General features: G+C 35.7%; 1 protein-coding gene across 1 annotated transcript; it reads left to right on the top strand.

Moving 5' to 3' along the window:
* Positions 1-7,078: 7,078 nt before the first annotated feature.
* Positions 7,079-17,483, top strand: LOC307120589 (uncharacterized protein). The gene is made up of 3 exons (XM_079807693.1): positions 7,079-7,891; positions 16,815-16,928; positions 17,005-17,483. Exons 1-3 carry the CDS (start codon positions 7,243-7,245, stop codon positions 17,061-17,063), a joined length of 822 nt encoding a protein of 273 aa, XP_079663819.1. The 5' UTR covers positions 7,079-7,242; the 3' UTR covers positions 17,064-17,483.
* Positions 17,484-19,366: the final 1,883 nt, after the last annotated feature.

Below are 19,366 nucleotides of genomic sequence, written 5' to 3'. Positions count from 1 at the left end.
TGGTTCCGCCCAGCCCCATGTCATCTGTGCTCCCTCCCAGCCTTCCTCTCCCGCCTCCTCTCCCAGAGACAGCCAAATCCTTTGCCTCAGCATGAGGATCCCCCGTCTCTTCCTCCAGCCACAGAGCCCTGGACTCCACCTTGGTCCTCAGACCCATCGGGTACACCTTAGCTCAAAGCTCCCTCAGCTCCACCGTGGCCCGTCATTCCAGCAGGCTCCCTCGTCCACCCGTCTTCGCCTTGGTTAGACGTTGTCCTGGTTCCACCATGGGATTCCTGGCTGCCGGTTGCACCTCTGCCCTCCACCCCTTCAGCTTCATCAGGCACCTTCCCTCCGGCTCCACAGTTGTCCTCGTCGCACTTGCTCCACTGCGGTCTTCCGAATCCCTGCCTTGGCCCTCCAGACCTGCAGTCTCCTCGGCTCCATCTCAGCCAGACATTTCATAAGACTCTCCTTAGACATTGCACTGGCTGTGGCCTGGGTCACCATCTAGCCCCATCTGCTCCTGGTTTCTCCCTCCACTCCCCCATGGACTGTTTGCCCCGGATTGTTTTTCCCAATCTCCCTCTTCTGTTCCAGTTTCTGAGTGTGTTTCAGTTTGTTCCTTTGATGTATTCTGTTCACCTGTTGCCCATTAATTATCCCATTAGTTCCACATCCACACAAATCCAGAGCTTTCCCTATCCAATCTTTTTTTTCCCCTCGTCTCAAGAAATATCCGCGTACACTCGGAACCACTGAAACCGACTAAAAACGATGTAGTATACATGCATGGTCATACACTAAAAACGGAGATGAAGAGTTGTGGCTAGAAGGGGTACAGCAATGGTAGGAAGTGAGGCAAAATCTCACGATAAAATAACAATAAATAAATTTGCTACTCACCAGATTGTGTTTTATTAACGTCTACACCTACCCCAACACTAAACATACTCTTACAATAACGCAAATACAGTAATGAAATTACGCAATATTGATGTGCGCATGCCCAGTGCCTGTAGTTGTATCCCTTCTAGTCTTTACCCATGCAGGACGTGATGTGATGACATCACCGTTTCACAAAATATACGGATTGACTGTACACACGAAAATGCAAGGGTGTCAGTTTTACTTATTAACCGAAAAATATCGGTTTCAGGCTCCCAAAACACCGGATCCGTGTGGACGAAACGTTAATACGATACCAAATTTTTACGTATACAGCTAAACGCGTCTCCGTGTAGACAGGGCCTTAGACTCCCGGTTTGGTTCTGTTGTTTGTCTGGTGTCATTGGTGTTAATGGATGTGCTTGCCTTTTCTCCTGTTGCCCCTGCGTGGATTTATTAAAGACTGTGATTCTGAAATCTTCTTCGTCGTGCGCTCATTTATAGCAGCCACTGTGACGCCACCAAGCAGGGGCGAGGCCAGAAATGTTCAAACGGGTGGGCCTTCATAAAACATTGTGGGCCTTCATAAAACAGGGTGGCAAATCATATTGAGTATGAAAACAACATGCCAAATTATCAGAAATAAACGCAGCACAGTTTCAAGTTCAAAGTTACAAAAGTGCAAATAAGAAATAACATTTACATTTAGTAATTTAGCAGACGCTTTGATCCAAAGCGACTTACAAATGAGAGCAAAAGAAGCAACTAGAACAGTCAAGGGCAACAGAATGCAAGTGCTGTAACAAGTCTCACACACAGGACAGTTTTTATTTTATTTTTTATAAATAAATTAGACAGACAGAAAATGAATAGAATGATAAGTGCTATTCTTGATTGGTCAGGTGCTGCTGGAAGAGATGTGTCTTTAGGTGTTTTTTGAAAATGGCTACAGACTCGGCCACACAAATTGTAGACAAATAACCTACATGAATGTATGAATCTAACGTTATATGGTCAGAAACTTACATTTTTCACCATAGTATTAACATTTGACCAAAATCAAGCTCAAATGGAGTTGTGAGGCCCATCGTAGCTTCGCCACTGCCACCAAGATCCAATCGAAATGTAGCAAAGGTTTCTCCACTGATGCAGTAAGACAGGGGCCCTGCCATAAAACTGGGGCCTGGAATGTGCTGTTCCCCACATGCATATAAAATTGTCCATTTTCATTTCAGTTGGCCAAGCACTTTCAAGCAAATATTAATGGAACCATCAGGATTACTTTGAAGAAACCAAGAAAATTGTTGGCCTAAGGATCTGACATGGGAAAACTTTTGTCTACATAAAATGAAGTCGGCACTGTACAGATCAAACAGGTTTTTGTTGTTCAAAAAATTGTATTTACTTTTTATAGACATATTTTCAGTGTGTAACCAACTGAACCATTTAACTGTAATTACAAGGAATTCTTGTCTTTTTTTTGTCTTGCACTTTTCATTCTGAACTCAAAAAATAATTTGAGCTGTGTTGCATAATATTTAATGTTGTGTGGAAATAATTTAACTTTGGCTCCCTTGAGTGTGGTTAATTAAACTCTATGCAACATCTCAAAGATGTGCAATCTTGTAAATGTTGATTTATTTTCTGTTGCTAAAGTGAATTTAAAAAAACTGCCTGCCTTTTCGTAGTAATATGGTGCATTGAAGCACTGACCAAGCATAATCTTGCTACATACATTTCATAAGGCTCCTATATGTTTCTAAAACATATGTGAAATGTCAATAAAACCTTTTCTCCAGCTGCCATTTTGTTGCATTTTTCCCCATTCAGTTTCTATTAGTGCCTCCAATACTGTCATTCTGCATTATTCATTTGATCCTAATCTTACTTTTTAATATGCAATTGGAAAATCTGAAGCTTATTTATAAGTTATGTGATATATTTTAAATAAATTATAAATGTATGAAAAACAATTTATCTGGTGATTATATACTCTGACCAACACATTGTTGTTACCTAATATTATTTTAAATCTAATCTCAACCCTAAAACGTACCCCAGATGTGGGCATTTACATTTATCTGTTAGGAGGAAGTTAGTTTATGTCGAGAAGTCACACTTGATAACAATCTGAACCTATCAAGTTAATGCTTCTCATTGTTTAAATGCTTGTGAAACTACTTGCCACATGTCAAGTTGATTAACCAGAATCAGTAATGAGGAAAGTTCAAGAAGCTGTTATGAGAAGATCAGATAAGAAGTATCAGTTATCAGTTTTCCTCACCTTTACTTGTTCAAAAACGATTGAAATAAATCAGTTTGGACTGGAGTTTGAGTCTGCTTTAAATCGCTAATCTCAAATAAACTTAAAATAACTTTAAGCTGGTTTAAACATCATCTTTGTCTTAGAATGGACTCAAAGAGTTGGCAAAGAATTGTTCTCTTTATGCCAAATGCTTCGCCCAGGGCTGTGTTTCTCAAACTAGTTGTGAGCTGAGTTGATTTTACCATTGGTGGCAATACGATCCACTTAGGCATATGATGCTTTTGGGAAACACAGCCCAGATCTTTTCTATTTTAAGATTATCAAGAAAGATTGGGGATGAAAACAGAACGCCTATCTATTATAATGCATGAAACTTTTCATCTCATCTTAAATAACCAAACAACGTGTCAGTTATACCAAAAATGATTGATGGGCCTTACATGATGTTATCTCATACTGAAAATCTGAGGTAAGTTAGTAAGTTAATCTTCCTGATTTACAACATATTTTAGCCATGCAAATCTGGTCTGACTTATAAAAACTAGTGGATCGAGTTTCAAAAACACAACTGCCACAATTCACAGTCAAATATGGAAAAAAAAAATATTTCCAGCTATATTATTGAAAATATTTTATGAGTATGATTATGATATTTGATATTTATTTTTTCCCATGTAATGCATTTAAAAGTGTCATTGGTGTTGATTTTCGAACATTGTTTAATGCGAAAGTTTTTAATAATAAAATTATTTGATGTTATGGTTTATTGATTAGTCACAAAGTTGAAAACTACAAACCAAACTGTAAACCAAAAAGTTCTGCATCAAGTCATTGCTTTCCAGCCAAAGCGTTTATTCATTTATAGCTTGTTGCATATTTTCTTCTACAGAAAAGAAAATAACAAACAAAATACTTTGCGAACACACTTTTGTGATGAAAAATACAAATTTCTAGCAATAAATTGATCATTCTTTTGTGAGGGAACCTGTGAAATGTTGGAAGTAATACAATACTTTTTTATTTACTGAAAACCCTCAAAGCTCTCTAATCACACATCAAACATGTAGAGGGCAAGATGATCAGTGAAACTACACTTAAATGTATGTATTAACATTTTCTGTATTTTTAGATTGAATATTTAATAAAATTTACAAACATTATAGCAAATAAAATGTATTCTTTGAATTGAACTGTGTTTTTTTTTCAGAGTTAATTCCCTGAGCCATAAATGCCATATGGCTGATTAGAACTCCCGTTAATACTATATAATTTATTATTATAACTCCTTACAGCAGCTTTATTGAGCAGTTAAATAGTGAATAAATACTTTTATTAAAATCACCAAGAGATTTAGTATATGTTTTAATGCATTAGACATCGATAGTGCAGTAAGCATGATGTTACATGTCAGATTAAATGGCAGAAAATGTACAATGATCAAGCACATAGACTGATTTCAGTAATGTTATCATCCTTTGCAATGAGGTAGACTGCAAATAGTCCTGGCTGGTTAAAGGTCGGGAGGCCTGTTTACCCAAGACTTCAGTTTATCATTAATTACAAAGCTAGTTATTTATTGAAAAATAATCTGAGGGGAACTGTTCAAATAGGAATCCTTTTTAATGGGGGTCTTGATAGCTAACTTTGACATTTTATATGTTTTTAATGAATGAAAAAAAATCAACTGAATAATGAAAAATAATATAGGGCACTGGGGTAAAAGGCGCATTTTACTTTATTCTCCTCTAAACCACTAGATGGCACAAAAACTTGCCAAAGCACTTTTCAAGATGCATGTGGAAATTTGTCTGATCCGTGACGTGATCAGTGTTGGGGAAAGTTACTTTGAAAAGTAATGCATTACAATATTGCGTTACTCCCTTAAAAAGTAACTAATTGAGTTACTTAGTTACTTTTTAAGAAAAGTAATGCGTTAAGTTACTTTTGCGTTACTTTTTCTCACCTGGGCTGGGCTTGTTTTTGTTTTTGTTTATAACAAAAAAGTTTTATTTTTGTGCAACGGTAAAGACCTCTTCATACCAAAATTGAAATAATAAGCCCCAGGCTGAGGTAAAAATGCTAATTCACGCATGAACAGTAGAGGGCGCAGCTCTGCTGTCATTCTGGATAATGGTAGAATAGGATGCAGGAGAAAAAAGTTTTACCAATAAAAACAAAAAATCTAGTAATTTTCATCATCAAAGGTCAGCAGCAAGACATTGGTAAATTAAATATAAAGGTAGATTATGCATACAAATATTTGTTTTATTTAACATTTAATTCTTGGAGGTTTGCATAGTACTCTGATTTTGCATTTGACTGATTTTATTCATTTTGAGGAGGACAGAATCTTTATTGTGCAAGTGAGATAAATAAATGCTCACATTTAGTCTGGAACTATAATAACCATCATGTTTACACACAACGCCTCTGCACTTATTTTTCTCAACATGGGGGCAGGAGAGCTGTCAGTCAAATTAATGTGAAAAAGTAACTCAGATATTTAGTTGTCAATTTGAAAAGTAATGCGTTACTTTACTAGTTACTTGGGAAAAGTATAAATTATTACGTAACTCAAGTTACTTGTAATGCGTTACCCCCAACACTGGCCGTGACCGTGTTGATTCTTCACAAATTTGATCTATTATTTGATGGTTGTTTTTTTATGTTGTAGATTTAAGTAGCACATGAAAATCAATAAAATGAATGAACACATTTTGGGACAAAGGTCTTGTTAATGATTTTCAGTTTTGTTCAAAGGTAATTAAAGCAAGAGTTTTTCAAAAACGGAAGAATATGTAAAAGTATGCTGTTGGGGTGAAAGACACAATAATTAACATGATCATAAATATCTGGCAGACTTTTCCATTTGTCAACATGACATGGTTAGATTCAGATGGTAAATATAATATATTAAGTTGGGTGTCCACCTTAGAGATAATCACATGAAACCATCATATTTAAAAGAAAAATTAAAAACGATTTCAATCATATATAATAAAATATAATTTATTGTTACTACACTCTAAAAAAAAAGGCTCGTAATCATAGGGGAACCTTTTTTAGTGCTATATAGCACCAATTTTGGTGCTTCAGTGGTACTTCAGCGGTTCTTCAGAGGTGCTATATAGCACCTTAGTCAAAGAACCGGTGAAGAACCTCTGAAGAACCGCTGAAGAACCACTGAAGCACCAAAATTGGTGCTATATAGCACTAAAAAAGGTTCACCTATGATTACGAGCCAAGAACCATTTTTGGTGCAATATAGAACCTTTTTTTTTTTTTAGAGTGTACTGAAAATCTATATTAAATTATTATGGGAACTCCTTCAATGTTTTCATAATCTTTACTTTTTTAAATAATTGTATTCAAATATTCAAATATATTGACATATTTTAATGACAGTAGCCTATATTTATTGAAAAAAAAAATTATTTACCAAAATAAACAGAAAATATTGCCAACTTTGCTAAAGTGATTGTTTTAAACAAGTATTAACTTAGACATTAAAACATATTAAATACTTAAACATAAGTATTATGAGTAAACTAGCTGCTAGCTAACTCTGGTGCAATTACTATCAATCGTGCATTGTCCCTGTAAAACTAAACAAAGTAAAGTAAAGTAAGTAAGTAAGTTGAATGCTTATATATATATATATATATATATATATATATATATATATATATATATATATATATATATATATATATATATATATATATATATATATATATATATATATATATATATAAATATGATTTTGATAGCCCTCTTATTCTGGGATTTATAGTTCCTGTTTGAATGTAAATTACTATTGTAATAAAGTGTATTAAAGTATAATAATTAGAAAAAAAAAAGCACCCCTTCCTCCTTCACGGCGAGCTTGTCAATCAAGTGTAAACAAACCCCGCCTATATATTTGCTAAGCCAATCAGAAGAAGCGGCTTCCACCTTGACGGCGAGCTGTCAACCCACCGACACATGAGGCGGAGGCGTCCACCTTCGCAGTGATTTCTGCGAGTTCTTCATGGAAAATGTTGTTGAATAAGTTTTTTAATTAAGTTTTTCTTGTCTTATGCTACAAACATACACGAGTTACATTGCCAATGGCTTCTGAAAGCGAATGTGATGATCCATTCCAGCGAATTCTGCATCAAATCGGTGGAAAAAGCAACATTCATTTAATCAGCGCAGTTAATGGACCTGAAGGAGACACCGGTGTTTTACAGGACTTCATCGCTGATGTGTTTAATAACGGGGAGCGTGAGGAAATCATCCCCGCTTGTAATGGCGAAATCAAGATCCAAACAAAAGTCTGCAGTCCCGAGCGATCCGAACAGAGTTCATGCACAAAGAGCGAGAAACCGGATCCACTCCTGAATAAAACCGTGAGTTCGAGCAGAGACATCAGCTGCAAACAGAGAGCCATCACAGGCTCCGTGATCATATTCATCTTCAGACACGAGTATGTGTGTGATAAAGAGAACGGAGTGTGTTTGAGGGAGATCCTGAAGGACGTGAGAGCGCGTTTAAAGAGGAACGCGCTCCGTCCGGCTCTGGTTGGGCTCGTCCACGGTGACTGCGATCAGCAAGAGAACCGGTCAGTGGACTTATTGGATCGATCACTGCGATCAGTGTTTATTAATCACCCCCCGCAGGCCATATGGACCGGCCGGTACGTCACTCAGTCCCCGGATGTGTTGCAGGAGATCGGGTGGAACACCTCCCGGGCTGTGAAGTCCTCAATGTCGGCAGGTTAGACATTCACTCTGTTCAGTTTCATACGGAGCCCTAAAGGGATGTGGTGGGGGAGAAAAAAAATAGTCTTGCAAATGTTTTGAGTTCCGCAGAGAAACTTCGTTCGGCCGCAAAGAGCAGGATTAGGGCTGCACGATTTGGGGAAAATATCTAATTGCGATTAATATGGTTGAATTGAGATATATATATATATATATATATATATATATATATATATATATATATATATATATATATATATATATATATATATATATATATATATATATATATATATATATATATATATATATATATATATATATATATAAGGGCTGTCAAAAGATTAATCGCGATTAATCTCATCCAAAATAAAAGTTTGTGTTTACATAATATATGTGTGTGTACTGTGTATAATTATTATTTATATATAAAAACACACACAAGCATGTATATATTTAAGAAAAATGTATTATATTTATATATAAAACATGTATATATTATATAAATGTATATACATGCAAATATTTCTTAAATATATACATGAATGTGTTTGTATTTATATATACATAATAATTATACAGAGTACACACAAATATATTATGTAAACACAAACTTTTATTTTGGATGTGATTAATCGCGATTAATCTTTTGACAGCCCTAATATATATATATATATTAGGGCTGTCAAAAGATTAATCACAATATTAAATATTTTGTTATATATATATATATATATATATATATATATATATATATATATATATATATATATATAATAACAAAATATTTAATATTGTTAATATTTAACAAAGTAAGAAATGTTACTATTACAATAATATTTTCAGTATTAAAAGTAAAAAAAAAAGAGTATTAAGAATAAATGTAACAAAATAATAAAATATATATTTTAAAGACTATTATGACTAAAAATTAGGGCTGGAACGATTTGACCTAAAATCAAAATCTTGATTAATTAAAAAAATTTCCTCGATTACGATTAATGGACGATTATTTTGCTCTTTTTTTTCCGTCTTCTTTTTTTTTTTTGCCCTCATAGTTCACTGATAAGGTTTGTACTGTAAATATGTTTTCCAATGAGAGTGCATTTCTTTGTGATTTTAAAATACTTGAAGGAAACTCACTTTCAGCAGTTATTGTCTATGAGTCTTAACATTTCTTACAGATTTCTGTTTGTTGTACATCAGATGCAGCTAAATTAGCACAGTAGGCCTACATTGAATGCATTAATGAGAGTGATTGTAAATTAGTCATACCGTCTCTATTAATTATGAAGCTGTGGTTTGTAGTTACTTTAAAGGTAGACAAATCTATGCTATAACGGTTGAGTTTCTAAGCCTCGGAGAGAAGTGACATAATGACGTTTTCAGGAAGTCCCTAATGTGAAGCTAACACTGTAGCTGAATAAAAAGAAGATAGAAACACTTTGATTAAACATGAAGACTGCGACAATATATGGTGTATTTGAGTTCTTCAAGCCTTCTCGGGTATTTTCATAATAATAAAGTATATTATAATTAGGGCTGCATGATTTGGGTAAAATATCTATTTGCGATTATTCTGGTTAAAATTGCGATTGTGATTTATTATTATTATTTTTTTTACAAATGAAAAGTGTGTGTGTGTATATAACATTTAGTGTTTATATATATATATATTATGATTAATAATAATTATGATTATTATTGCTAAATAAAAATAAGAAATATTACTATTACAAAAACATTTTCATTATTACAATTTTAATAGTATTTAAGAATAAATATAACAGTATAATAATAATAATAATATTAATATTTATATTTTACAGAAAACTTATTTTTACCAAAAATTATGGGTTACCTGTTAATATGCAGACAGCTTATGACTAAAAATCATTATAAAGCACTAAGAATTTATTGTAAAAAAATTATTATAAAAATCTGTGCTTTTCATCTGTGATATCAATTTCTTAAAGTCGATGTCTTTAATATGAAATATGAGCACCCACTCTTATGTATCCACTGTGGGGATTATAACTCTTGTACATTAAAGGATCGTCAGATACATTTATTTAGAAGTATTATTTTTCTTATTTTCTTCACAAAAGTTGAATTCTTACTGGAAGCTAGACGGCGCCCTCGAGCAGAAACTCCACATTTTCCTCAGAGAAGTCATCATTTTTGTAATCGTAATCGCGAGATGGTGTATTTGTATTTGAGTTCTTCAAGCCTTCACGGGTATTTTCATAATAATAAAGTATTCAGTGCTGATTGACATTCTGTGATAAGAAGCACCATCAGCTCGACTGATTATATGAAGTGAGTTAACCTGTAATTAAACGTATTTTTTTGTTATTGTCTTCCGTGTGTGCCTCCACGGCGCATGCGCGAGAATATGACGTAGCGCCAGCGTTCGGGAATCCATGAAATGCACACTTAAGCCCCATTTTGAGAACTACGCCGAGACCTAAAGCACGATCAATGTAGAATTCAACAGCTCAGACACGCGCGTCTTCCTCTGCTTGTAAACAAATCGCTTCTGGGTCATGTGTCCGAACGCCGGATCTGCGTCATATTCTCGCGCATGCGCCGTGGAGGCATACACGGAAGACAATAATAAGTTGGATAAAGGTGTTATTTAGATTTTTTTTTTTTTTTGCGCACAAAAACTATTGTCGTCGCATCGAAAAATTATTGTAGAGTCACTGTGGTGAGATGGACTTTGTAACGACGTTTTAAGTGCCTTTTATGCGTCTTGGGAGTGTAAATGTACTGAATGCCAATGGAGGCCTATCTGAAGCCTTTCTCAGCCATCAGCTTTCAACAAAAATATCTTCATTTGTGTTCCGAATATGAACGGAGGTCTTACGGGTGTCGAACGACATGAGGGTGAGTAATTAATGACAGAATTTTCATTTTTGGGTGAACTAACCCTTTAATATAATTTTTATTCGTCTGAAATTCGTCTTTAAAAAGTCCTGGCTCTTCCAAGCTTTATGATGGCAGTGACTTGTTGGGTCATTTTTGAAGTCCATAAAAGTGCATCTATCCATCATATAACTGTTCCACATGGCTCCGGGGGGTTAATAAAGGCCTTCTGAAGTGAAGTGGTGCATTTGTGTATAAATATCCATATTTAAAACTTTATAGACTAAAGTAACAAGCTTCCGGCGGTCAGCAGTACGCAAGTCGACTTGCGCTAAAAGAGTAACCCTTGACGCATGCGTATTTATGAACGCAGAAGCGCAGAGGATGGAGCAAAACAAAACAAAACCCCGGTCATGAATTGGTCTAAAACGGAAATTTGTAAAGAGAAATGGCGGAGGATTTCGATATTAGAGAAGAGGGGTTTGAGTTTGTTGCTCAGCCCTATCCGCAAGAGGCGTCAAAGCTTGCGATGCTCCTGTACATCACGTCAGTGTTTATTGGTTCTGGGCTATACTGGGACCAGCCATCTGGAGGCGATCAAGACTCTTTGGCTTCACTTTTCAGGACTTGTGTGGCATGTTTGGTTGTAACTCATGGTGAGAGATTGCTCAAAACTATGCATGTGTACGAGTCAAAAAAGTATACTTTGCAAGGCTGTGCTGTGCGTACGCTCATGTACACGTAAAAAAACTAAGTATACTTTGGGTTGACAGCAGCCTAATTAACCTCCTGCTCTCTCTGTCATTTAATGTTAAACAACAACAACAAAATTAGAGCAAATGAGTGTATATTTTATTCATACAGTGAAGACTGCAGTTTTTGATTTTATTGTCATTTTTATTATTCAAACAAAGATACTATTTACAGCCAACATGATTTGTGTGTGTGTGTGGGAGTGGAAGCATATAAACAAAGGAACATCTAGAGATGCAAAACAGACATAACAAAAGTAAAAAACTAATATTTTTGATAATAATAAGTGATGATAGTAATAATAATAATTTAATCATAAATGACAAAGAGGTTGGAGCATGAGGAAGAGGGATAATAATAATAGTAGTTTTTTTTTTAACTTTTGATTACTTAAATTCTGCATAGTAAGCTATTGGTATTAGTAGTAGGCTAAATTGCTTATTTCGTTCATATCTTTTTTTTCTGTTGTATTTGTCCCATCATTTTTTTTGTATTTAATTTTTTTTTTTTACTGAACATTTCAACTCACTGTTGTTTGTTGACAGTGAAACTGCTCTGAAAGAACAGATTAAGGTGTTGAGGGTCATTTTGTACTTTTTATGAACGCACTGACAGGTTTTAGACAAAGTTTTGCCCCCAGAAGTCTAGGACTAAGTGTGCCGCACAAGTCCTGAAAAGTGAAGCCAAAATGTTTTGATTGCCCCCAGGTAGGGGTGTGCGATATGTATCAACTGCGATAATAGAGAGTGCATGCATACACTACGTGATGAAGTCTTGTAGATTAGACTAGTGCGGGTGCGCATTTACAGTGCGCACTTTCACTACATGATTTACTCTATATTTATATAATTTAATATTGTTACACAAAGAGTGCAGTTTTTCTCATGTGATATTGATTTTATAAATGTTTTCTAAACAAGAATTTAATATTAAGTGACTTAAATTTTAGAGTTCAAATAGTTCAAAGCCTAAGGACTGTAATTGCGTCTCTGAGCAACACACTGAGGTGTTTCCTTACTGAATGAATCAGCTTTTTGAACAAATCAATTGAATCAATGATTCAATGACTAAGACAGAGGCCGTTTCTCAATACCAAGTACGCGAACTTGTGACTTGCATCCTTGGTAGTTTAAACTTGGCAAGTTCGACTCAGGAGAACGAAGGATGGGAGGGCACAAGTCCAGTACAGTACTCTGCTAATGGAACAGCAGCGTTCTTGATAGCTTCACTCAGCTCACTCACTTCAGTTATCTCTATACAGTTGCAAGAAAAAGCATGTGAACCACTTGCAGAATCTGTGAAAATGTGAATAATTTTAACAAAATAAGAGAGATCATACAAAATGCATGTTATTTTTTTATTTAGTACTGTCCTGAATAAGATATTTTACATAAAAAATATTTACATATAGTCCACAAGACAAAATTATTTGTGAATTATGAACCATTAATTCTCAATACTGAGTGTCGTTCCCTCGATGATCCACGGCTGTTTTTTTTGTTTGTTTTTTTTGTGATGGTTGTTCTTGAGTCTTTTGTTTGTCCTGAGCAGTTAAACTGCCCAATGTTCTTCAGAAAAATCCTTCAGCTCCTGCAAATTCTTCAGTTTTCCAGCATCTTTTGCATATTTGAACCCTTTCCAGCAGGGACTGTATGATTTTGAGATCCATCTTTTCACATTGAGGGACTCAAACACAACTATTAAAGAAGGTTCAAACGTTCACTGATGCAAGGAAAAACGATGCATTAAGAGAGGTGGGGGAATATAATATACTATATAAAATTATATTCAAACAAAATAAGAAAAATGTGGAACCATTGATTTAGCACCATTCCTGTCGGATCCAATATACACTCACCTAAAGGATTATTAGGAACACCTGTTCAATTTCTCATTAATGCAATTATCTAATCAACCAATCACATGGCAGTTGCTTCAATGCATTTAGGGGTGTGGTCCTGGTCAAGACAATCTCCTGGGGGCGTATTACAGAAACGTTCTATCTTGGGTCTTAACTTAAGATATGATCAATTAATTTTAGATTTTTCACAATTTCGTATTACAGAAGAAAATATTAACTTGATTTAGGATTCTTATCCTATCTTACAAAATCTCATCTTATCTGTAGTTAGGAAATCTTAAACCGCTCCATCGAGTTCGGTAATCAACTGTCAGTTCTGTTACCAAGCAACCAACAACACGCAAACTGCTTCTGAGGTAAACCTAAAATTAAAACAGAGAAACAACGACGTTTTTTTAATTTCAGTGCGACAGAGATTTACATTTTGATAAGCTCGCCTTTTGCAAAAAAACAAAAATAAACTTATAAGGCATTAGTCACTTGAACTAACTTGAATGAACTGTCTGGCATAAAGTTGGTTTGACGTTATTACGTTCGATATGCGCCAATTTAGGGACCGTCTCTAAAGTTACATAAGACATTAGTATATACATTTCTAACTTCAATAGCATTTGAAAGGAAGGACTTACAGTATCAACTGTAAAGTGTTCACCTAGGTGTCAGGTATGATGTACATATTTTACATATTCCGTTCAAATGCTATTGAAGTTAGAAATGTGTAGGGATCAATGTCATATGTAACTTTAGAGACGGTCCTTAAATTTGCGAATATTGAACGTCGTCCAGTGTCAAACCAACTTATGCCAGTTAAGAACGACCGGTAATGCTCCGTGACGGCCAGTTGGCCTCAGTAATGTTGGTTGCAATTCAACTAACTGCGAAATCGTGTGTCGTGGGAGTCTGTATTTATTTACCAGCATTTTATCAAAGCGCAGCACATCCTCTGGGTCCTCCAAAAGTATCTCCACCATCAAACATCGCTGCTCTTCATCTTATATATTTAATAAATGTAATGCTCTCTCGAAAAAGGATTTTTGTACTGTGATTTTTACCGTTGGATTTCAAAAAGGTTTGAAGTTAGGACACCAGTGGGGTTGTCCTAAAGTTAAGACAGCTTTTAGGACTTTTTGTTGAGTTAGGATGCTTCTGTAATACCCGTTTCCTATCCATAGTTAAAATAAGATTATGCACTTAAGAAAAGTAATTCTGTAATAGCTTTTGTCCTAAATGAGGTCCTAATTGAAATTGCCATGGTTACCAAACAGATAAGATAGGATTCTAAAGTTAAGATGTTTCTGTAATACGCCCCCTGAACTCCAAACTGAATGTCAGAATGGGAAAGAAAGGTGATTTAAGCAATTTTGAGCGTGGCATGGTTGTTGGTGCCAGACGGGCCGGTCTGAGTATTTCACAATCTGCTCAGTTACTGGGATTTTCACGCACAACCATTTCTAGGGTTTACAAAGAATGGTGTGAAAAGGGAAGAACATCCAGTATGCGGCAGTCATGTGGGCGAAAATGCCTTGTTGATGCTAGAGGTCAGAGGAGAATGGGCCGACTGATTCAAGCTGATAGAAGAGCAACTTTGACTGAAATAACCACTCGTTACAACCGAGGTATGCAGCAAAGCATTTGTGAAGCCACAACACGCACAACCTTGAGGCGGATGGGCTACAACAGCAGAAGACCCCACCGGGTACCACTCATCTCCACTACAAATAGGAAAAAGAGGCTACAATTTGCACAAGCTCACCCAAATTGGTCAGTTGAAGACTGGAAAAATGTTGCCTGGTCTGATGAGTCTCAATTTCTGTTGAGACATTCAGATGGTAGTGTCAGAATTTGGCGTAAACAGAATGAGAACATGGATACATCATGCCTTGTTACCACTGTGCAGGCTGGTGGTGGTGGTGTAATGGTGTGGGGGTTGTTTTCTTGGCACACTTTAGGCCCCTTAGTGCCAATTGGGCATCATTTAAATGCCACGGCCTACCTGAGCATTGTTTCTGACCATGTCCATCCCTTTATGACCACCATGTACCCATCCTCTGATGGCTACTTCCAGCAGGATAATGCAACACGTCACAAAGCTCGAATCATTTCAAATTGGTTTCTTGAACATGACAATGAGTTCACTGTACTAAAATGGCCCCCACAGTCACCAGATCTCAACCCAATAGAGCATCTTTGGGATGTGGTGGAACGGGAGCTTCGTGCCCTGGATGTGCATCCCACAAATCTCCATCAACTGCAAGATGCTATCCTATCAATATGGGCCAACATTTCTAAAGAATGCTTTCAGCACCTTGTTGAATCAATGCCACATAGAATTAAGGCAGTTCTGAAGGCGAAAGGGGGTCAAACACAGTATTAGTATGGTGTTCCTAATAATCCTTTAGGTGAGTGTAGAAGGCACAGCATTGTGTTTTAATCTCAATATGTCTGCAAATCCAGTCTCAACCTGTTTCTCGTTTACAAACGATTCCGCGGTGAAATGAAGCGAACAAACGCGCAATGGCTTACGCACGTGAGCTGGAACTTCATTAAAAATAAAGTTCAACCACACATTATTAGAATCCGAAAGGAAGCTTATGCACCGACTGTGTTCTTCCACAACCAGGCACAGCGCAATATCTTGCTATCTTCGGCATGTTTATTGCTCGGTAACGCGATCCGTTTAGCTCCACGAGTTGGTGGGCGCGGTTGAGGCTGCGTTTCACCACACGATGACGTCAAGGGTTGGCATATTCTGCGGTCGAGCGTTTGGACGCTCAAGGAAGTTTTCATCTCCAAAACTTACAGGATATTCTTATATCACGATTAATTTTTATATATCAAAGGCTGAATGAAAAGTTGATTTCTCAATTCATGACCCCTTTAAGGGGCGGCAGTGGCTCAGTGGTTCATGTAGGTGTTCTACAAACCGGAAGGTTGGTGGTTCAATCCCTGGTTCCACCTGACTAAGTGTCGAGGTGTCCATGAGCAAGACACCTAACCCCAGCTGCTCCCGACACCGCCGTCAGTGTATGAATGGGTGAATGCGAGGCAATATGTAAATCGCTTTGGATGGCCATGGGTCTGTTGAAAGCGATATATAAATGCAGTCCATTTACCATAATTAAAGGATCTCTAAAACAAACTCAAATCTGACTGAAGCTTCCTAACTAGACAGCATTTTTGGCAGCATAATAGGCTAAAAATACAGTGAGCCGTCTATCTAGACTGTATTTTGTGGCATCATAGTCTCAAACTCTTAGTGTGCTGCACATCTAGAATTTCCATAATATCCATAATTAGCAAAAATGTTTGTTTTTTTGTACCGCCAATGTAGGTCACAACTCCTCGGTTCACGAGTCACATGGTTTGGGGAATTATAATGAATGGAGGCCCCAAGAAGAACCAAAGAAAGAAAGAAAGCTTTTAATGAGTCCTCTCTCAATGGCTCTTTATGTTGCAGAAAGCAGCGCCGGCAGTAAAAGCAGTTTGTTCGGGCCCCTGAAATGTTTACCAGGAATCTTCAGGAAGCGACACAGAGGACCAGCTGACTTCAACACCAACGGTTTGCAGCAAGGTATGACATTCACTTGCATTTGGTTTCAAACCAGTTTTTTCACTATTGATTAATTGTGCAATCTTTGCTCTCGCAGCCAATCCAAATACAAGTGAAGAAGGAATTCCCCTGCAGACGCAGCACACTGCAAAATGACGCCGGACGGGGTATGCACACAGATTGAGGCGGTTGAAACTCAAGCCTCGAACTACTTGTCTGTGTTCCACTCAGGTCATATATTCTTGCACTATAACTTCCCAGTCGAGAGATGAAGGCAACAAACGGCTGCTACAGCATTACTCATGATGAAGGAAATCTCACTACTGTCACAGTAGCAGATAGAGTTTATTAGTAATAAATAATCCAAAGCTGAACACTGTGAATGACTGTCATGTATTAATTGCTTTTAGTTTAAATAAAAGAAACACTTTATTGCATTGTCAGTAAGTTTTGCACTATTCCCTCATGTGATTCTGAACTAAGGACATTAATTGTAGCTGTTCATAACTATTCCAGTACATAAGCCATAATGTTGAATATATGAAAAATAAAAGTCACCATGAAATCAAAATGGACAATTCTTGTTTGTTTCTTCAATTTCTTTAATCGAAATGACTTCCCCTTCCTCTTCTCTAGTTTATTGATGTGGAGCGGGGCAACCTGTCACTCACATGAGATAATAGCAAACCCAATAGCAAACCACAACCATCCAATCAATTCCCCACAGACAAAATCAAGCCCCGCCCTACATTTGTTCTTGTTTGAGAAGCGCTTCACTCAGATATATGGCACAATAGAGAAGAAAAGACCAGCACAACTTCACTTTAATGCCAATTTTTTTTTATCATCATTTTGTAAATGACAAAAAGTCAATTATGACATAGAAAGTCACAATTCCGACTGTTTCTCATAATTGTGACTTGATATCTTAATTTCAAATTTATCTCATTATTGCATCTTTTTATCTCATAATTATGACTAAGTATCTCAATTTAAAATGTATCTCATAATTTCATCTTTTTATCTCATGATTATGACTTAGTATCTTAATTTAAAATTGATCTCATAATTTCATCATTTTATCTCATAATTATGACTTTGTATCTTAATTTCAAATTCATCTCATAATTTCATCTTTTTATCTCATAATTATGACTTTGTATCTTAATTTCAAATTCATCTCATAATTTCATCTTTTTATCTCATAATTATGACTTAGTATCTTAATTTCAAATGTATCTCATAATTTCATCTTTTTATCTCATAATTATGACTTAGTATCTTAAATTTCTAATTTATCTCATAATTTAGTATTTTTTATCTCCTGATTATGAATTTGTATCTTAATTTCAAATTCATCTCATAATTTCATCATTTTATCTCATAATTATGACTTTGTATCTTAATTTCAAATTCATCTCATAATTTCATCTTTTTATCTCATAATCATGACTTAGTATCTTAATTTCAAATGTATCTCATAATTTCATCTTTTTATCTCATAATTATGACTTAGTATCTTAAATTTCTAATTTATCTCATAATTTAGTATTTTTTATCTCCTGGTTATGAATTCGTATCTTAATTTCAAATTCATCTCATAATTTCATCATTTTATCTCATAATTATGACTTCGTATCTTAATTTCAAATTCATCTCATAATTATGATTTAGTATCTTAATTTCAAATGTATCTCATAATTTCATCTTTTTATCTCATAATTATGACTTAGTATCTTAAATTTCAAATTTATCTCATAATTTAGTATTTTTTATCTCATGATTATGAATTAGTATCTTAATTTCAAATGTATCTCATAATTTAGTCTTTTTATCTCATGATTATGACTTAGTATCTTAATTTCAAATTTATCTCATTTAGTCTTTTTATCTCATGATTATGACTTAAGCCCCGTTTCCACCGAAATTACCAGGAACAATTTGTACCAGGAACTTTTTTTACAGGAACTTTTTTTCCCCCAGACCTGCTACTGTCTGCATTTCCACTCCGGTCTGAAGTACCGTGAAGATTAGGCAAATTAGTCCGGTGATGTAGGACTGCGATCGACTGCTAATCCCAGTCAGCGATGGACAGTAATCATTTTTGCGCGACACTGTCTGCAACCAAGTATGGAGGATATGCAAGCAGCGCTGCTTTTGCTGGTTATGTATTGGTTTACTAAAGAGGTAATTAACAAAACTGCGGAAAAGAGACGAGCACTGATACTGAAGCGTATTCTGAAAGCTCGTAAAGCTAGATTTAAAATAAGACAACGTATGTTATTATCAGCTATTACGTACATTGACCGTGCGATTGCTGAGACAAACGTGTGCCAACGGACAGAAAGAGCAAGACTGATATTTACTGAACGCAGAACGAACTTCGCAAAAGACTTTTAAAAATGCCGGTTGAAATAAAATGCTACGTGAGTTCAACCAATCAGCATGTTCAGCGCCCA

The sequence above is a fragment of the Gobio gobio genome (genome assembly GCF_949357685.1).
Source record: "Gobio gobio genome assembly, chromosome: 24".
Classification (NCBI taxonomy): Eukaryota; Metazoa; Chordata; class Actinopteri; order Cypriniformes; family Gobionidae; genus Gobio; species Gobio gobio.
The sequence above is the reverse complement of the archived record's forward strand: the minus strand, read 5'-3'. Positions and strand labels throughout refer to the sequence as shown.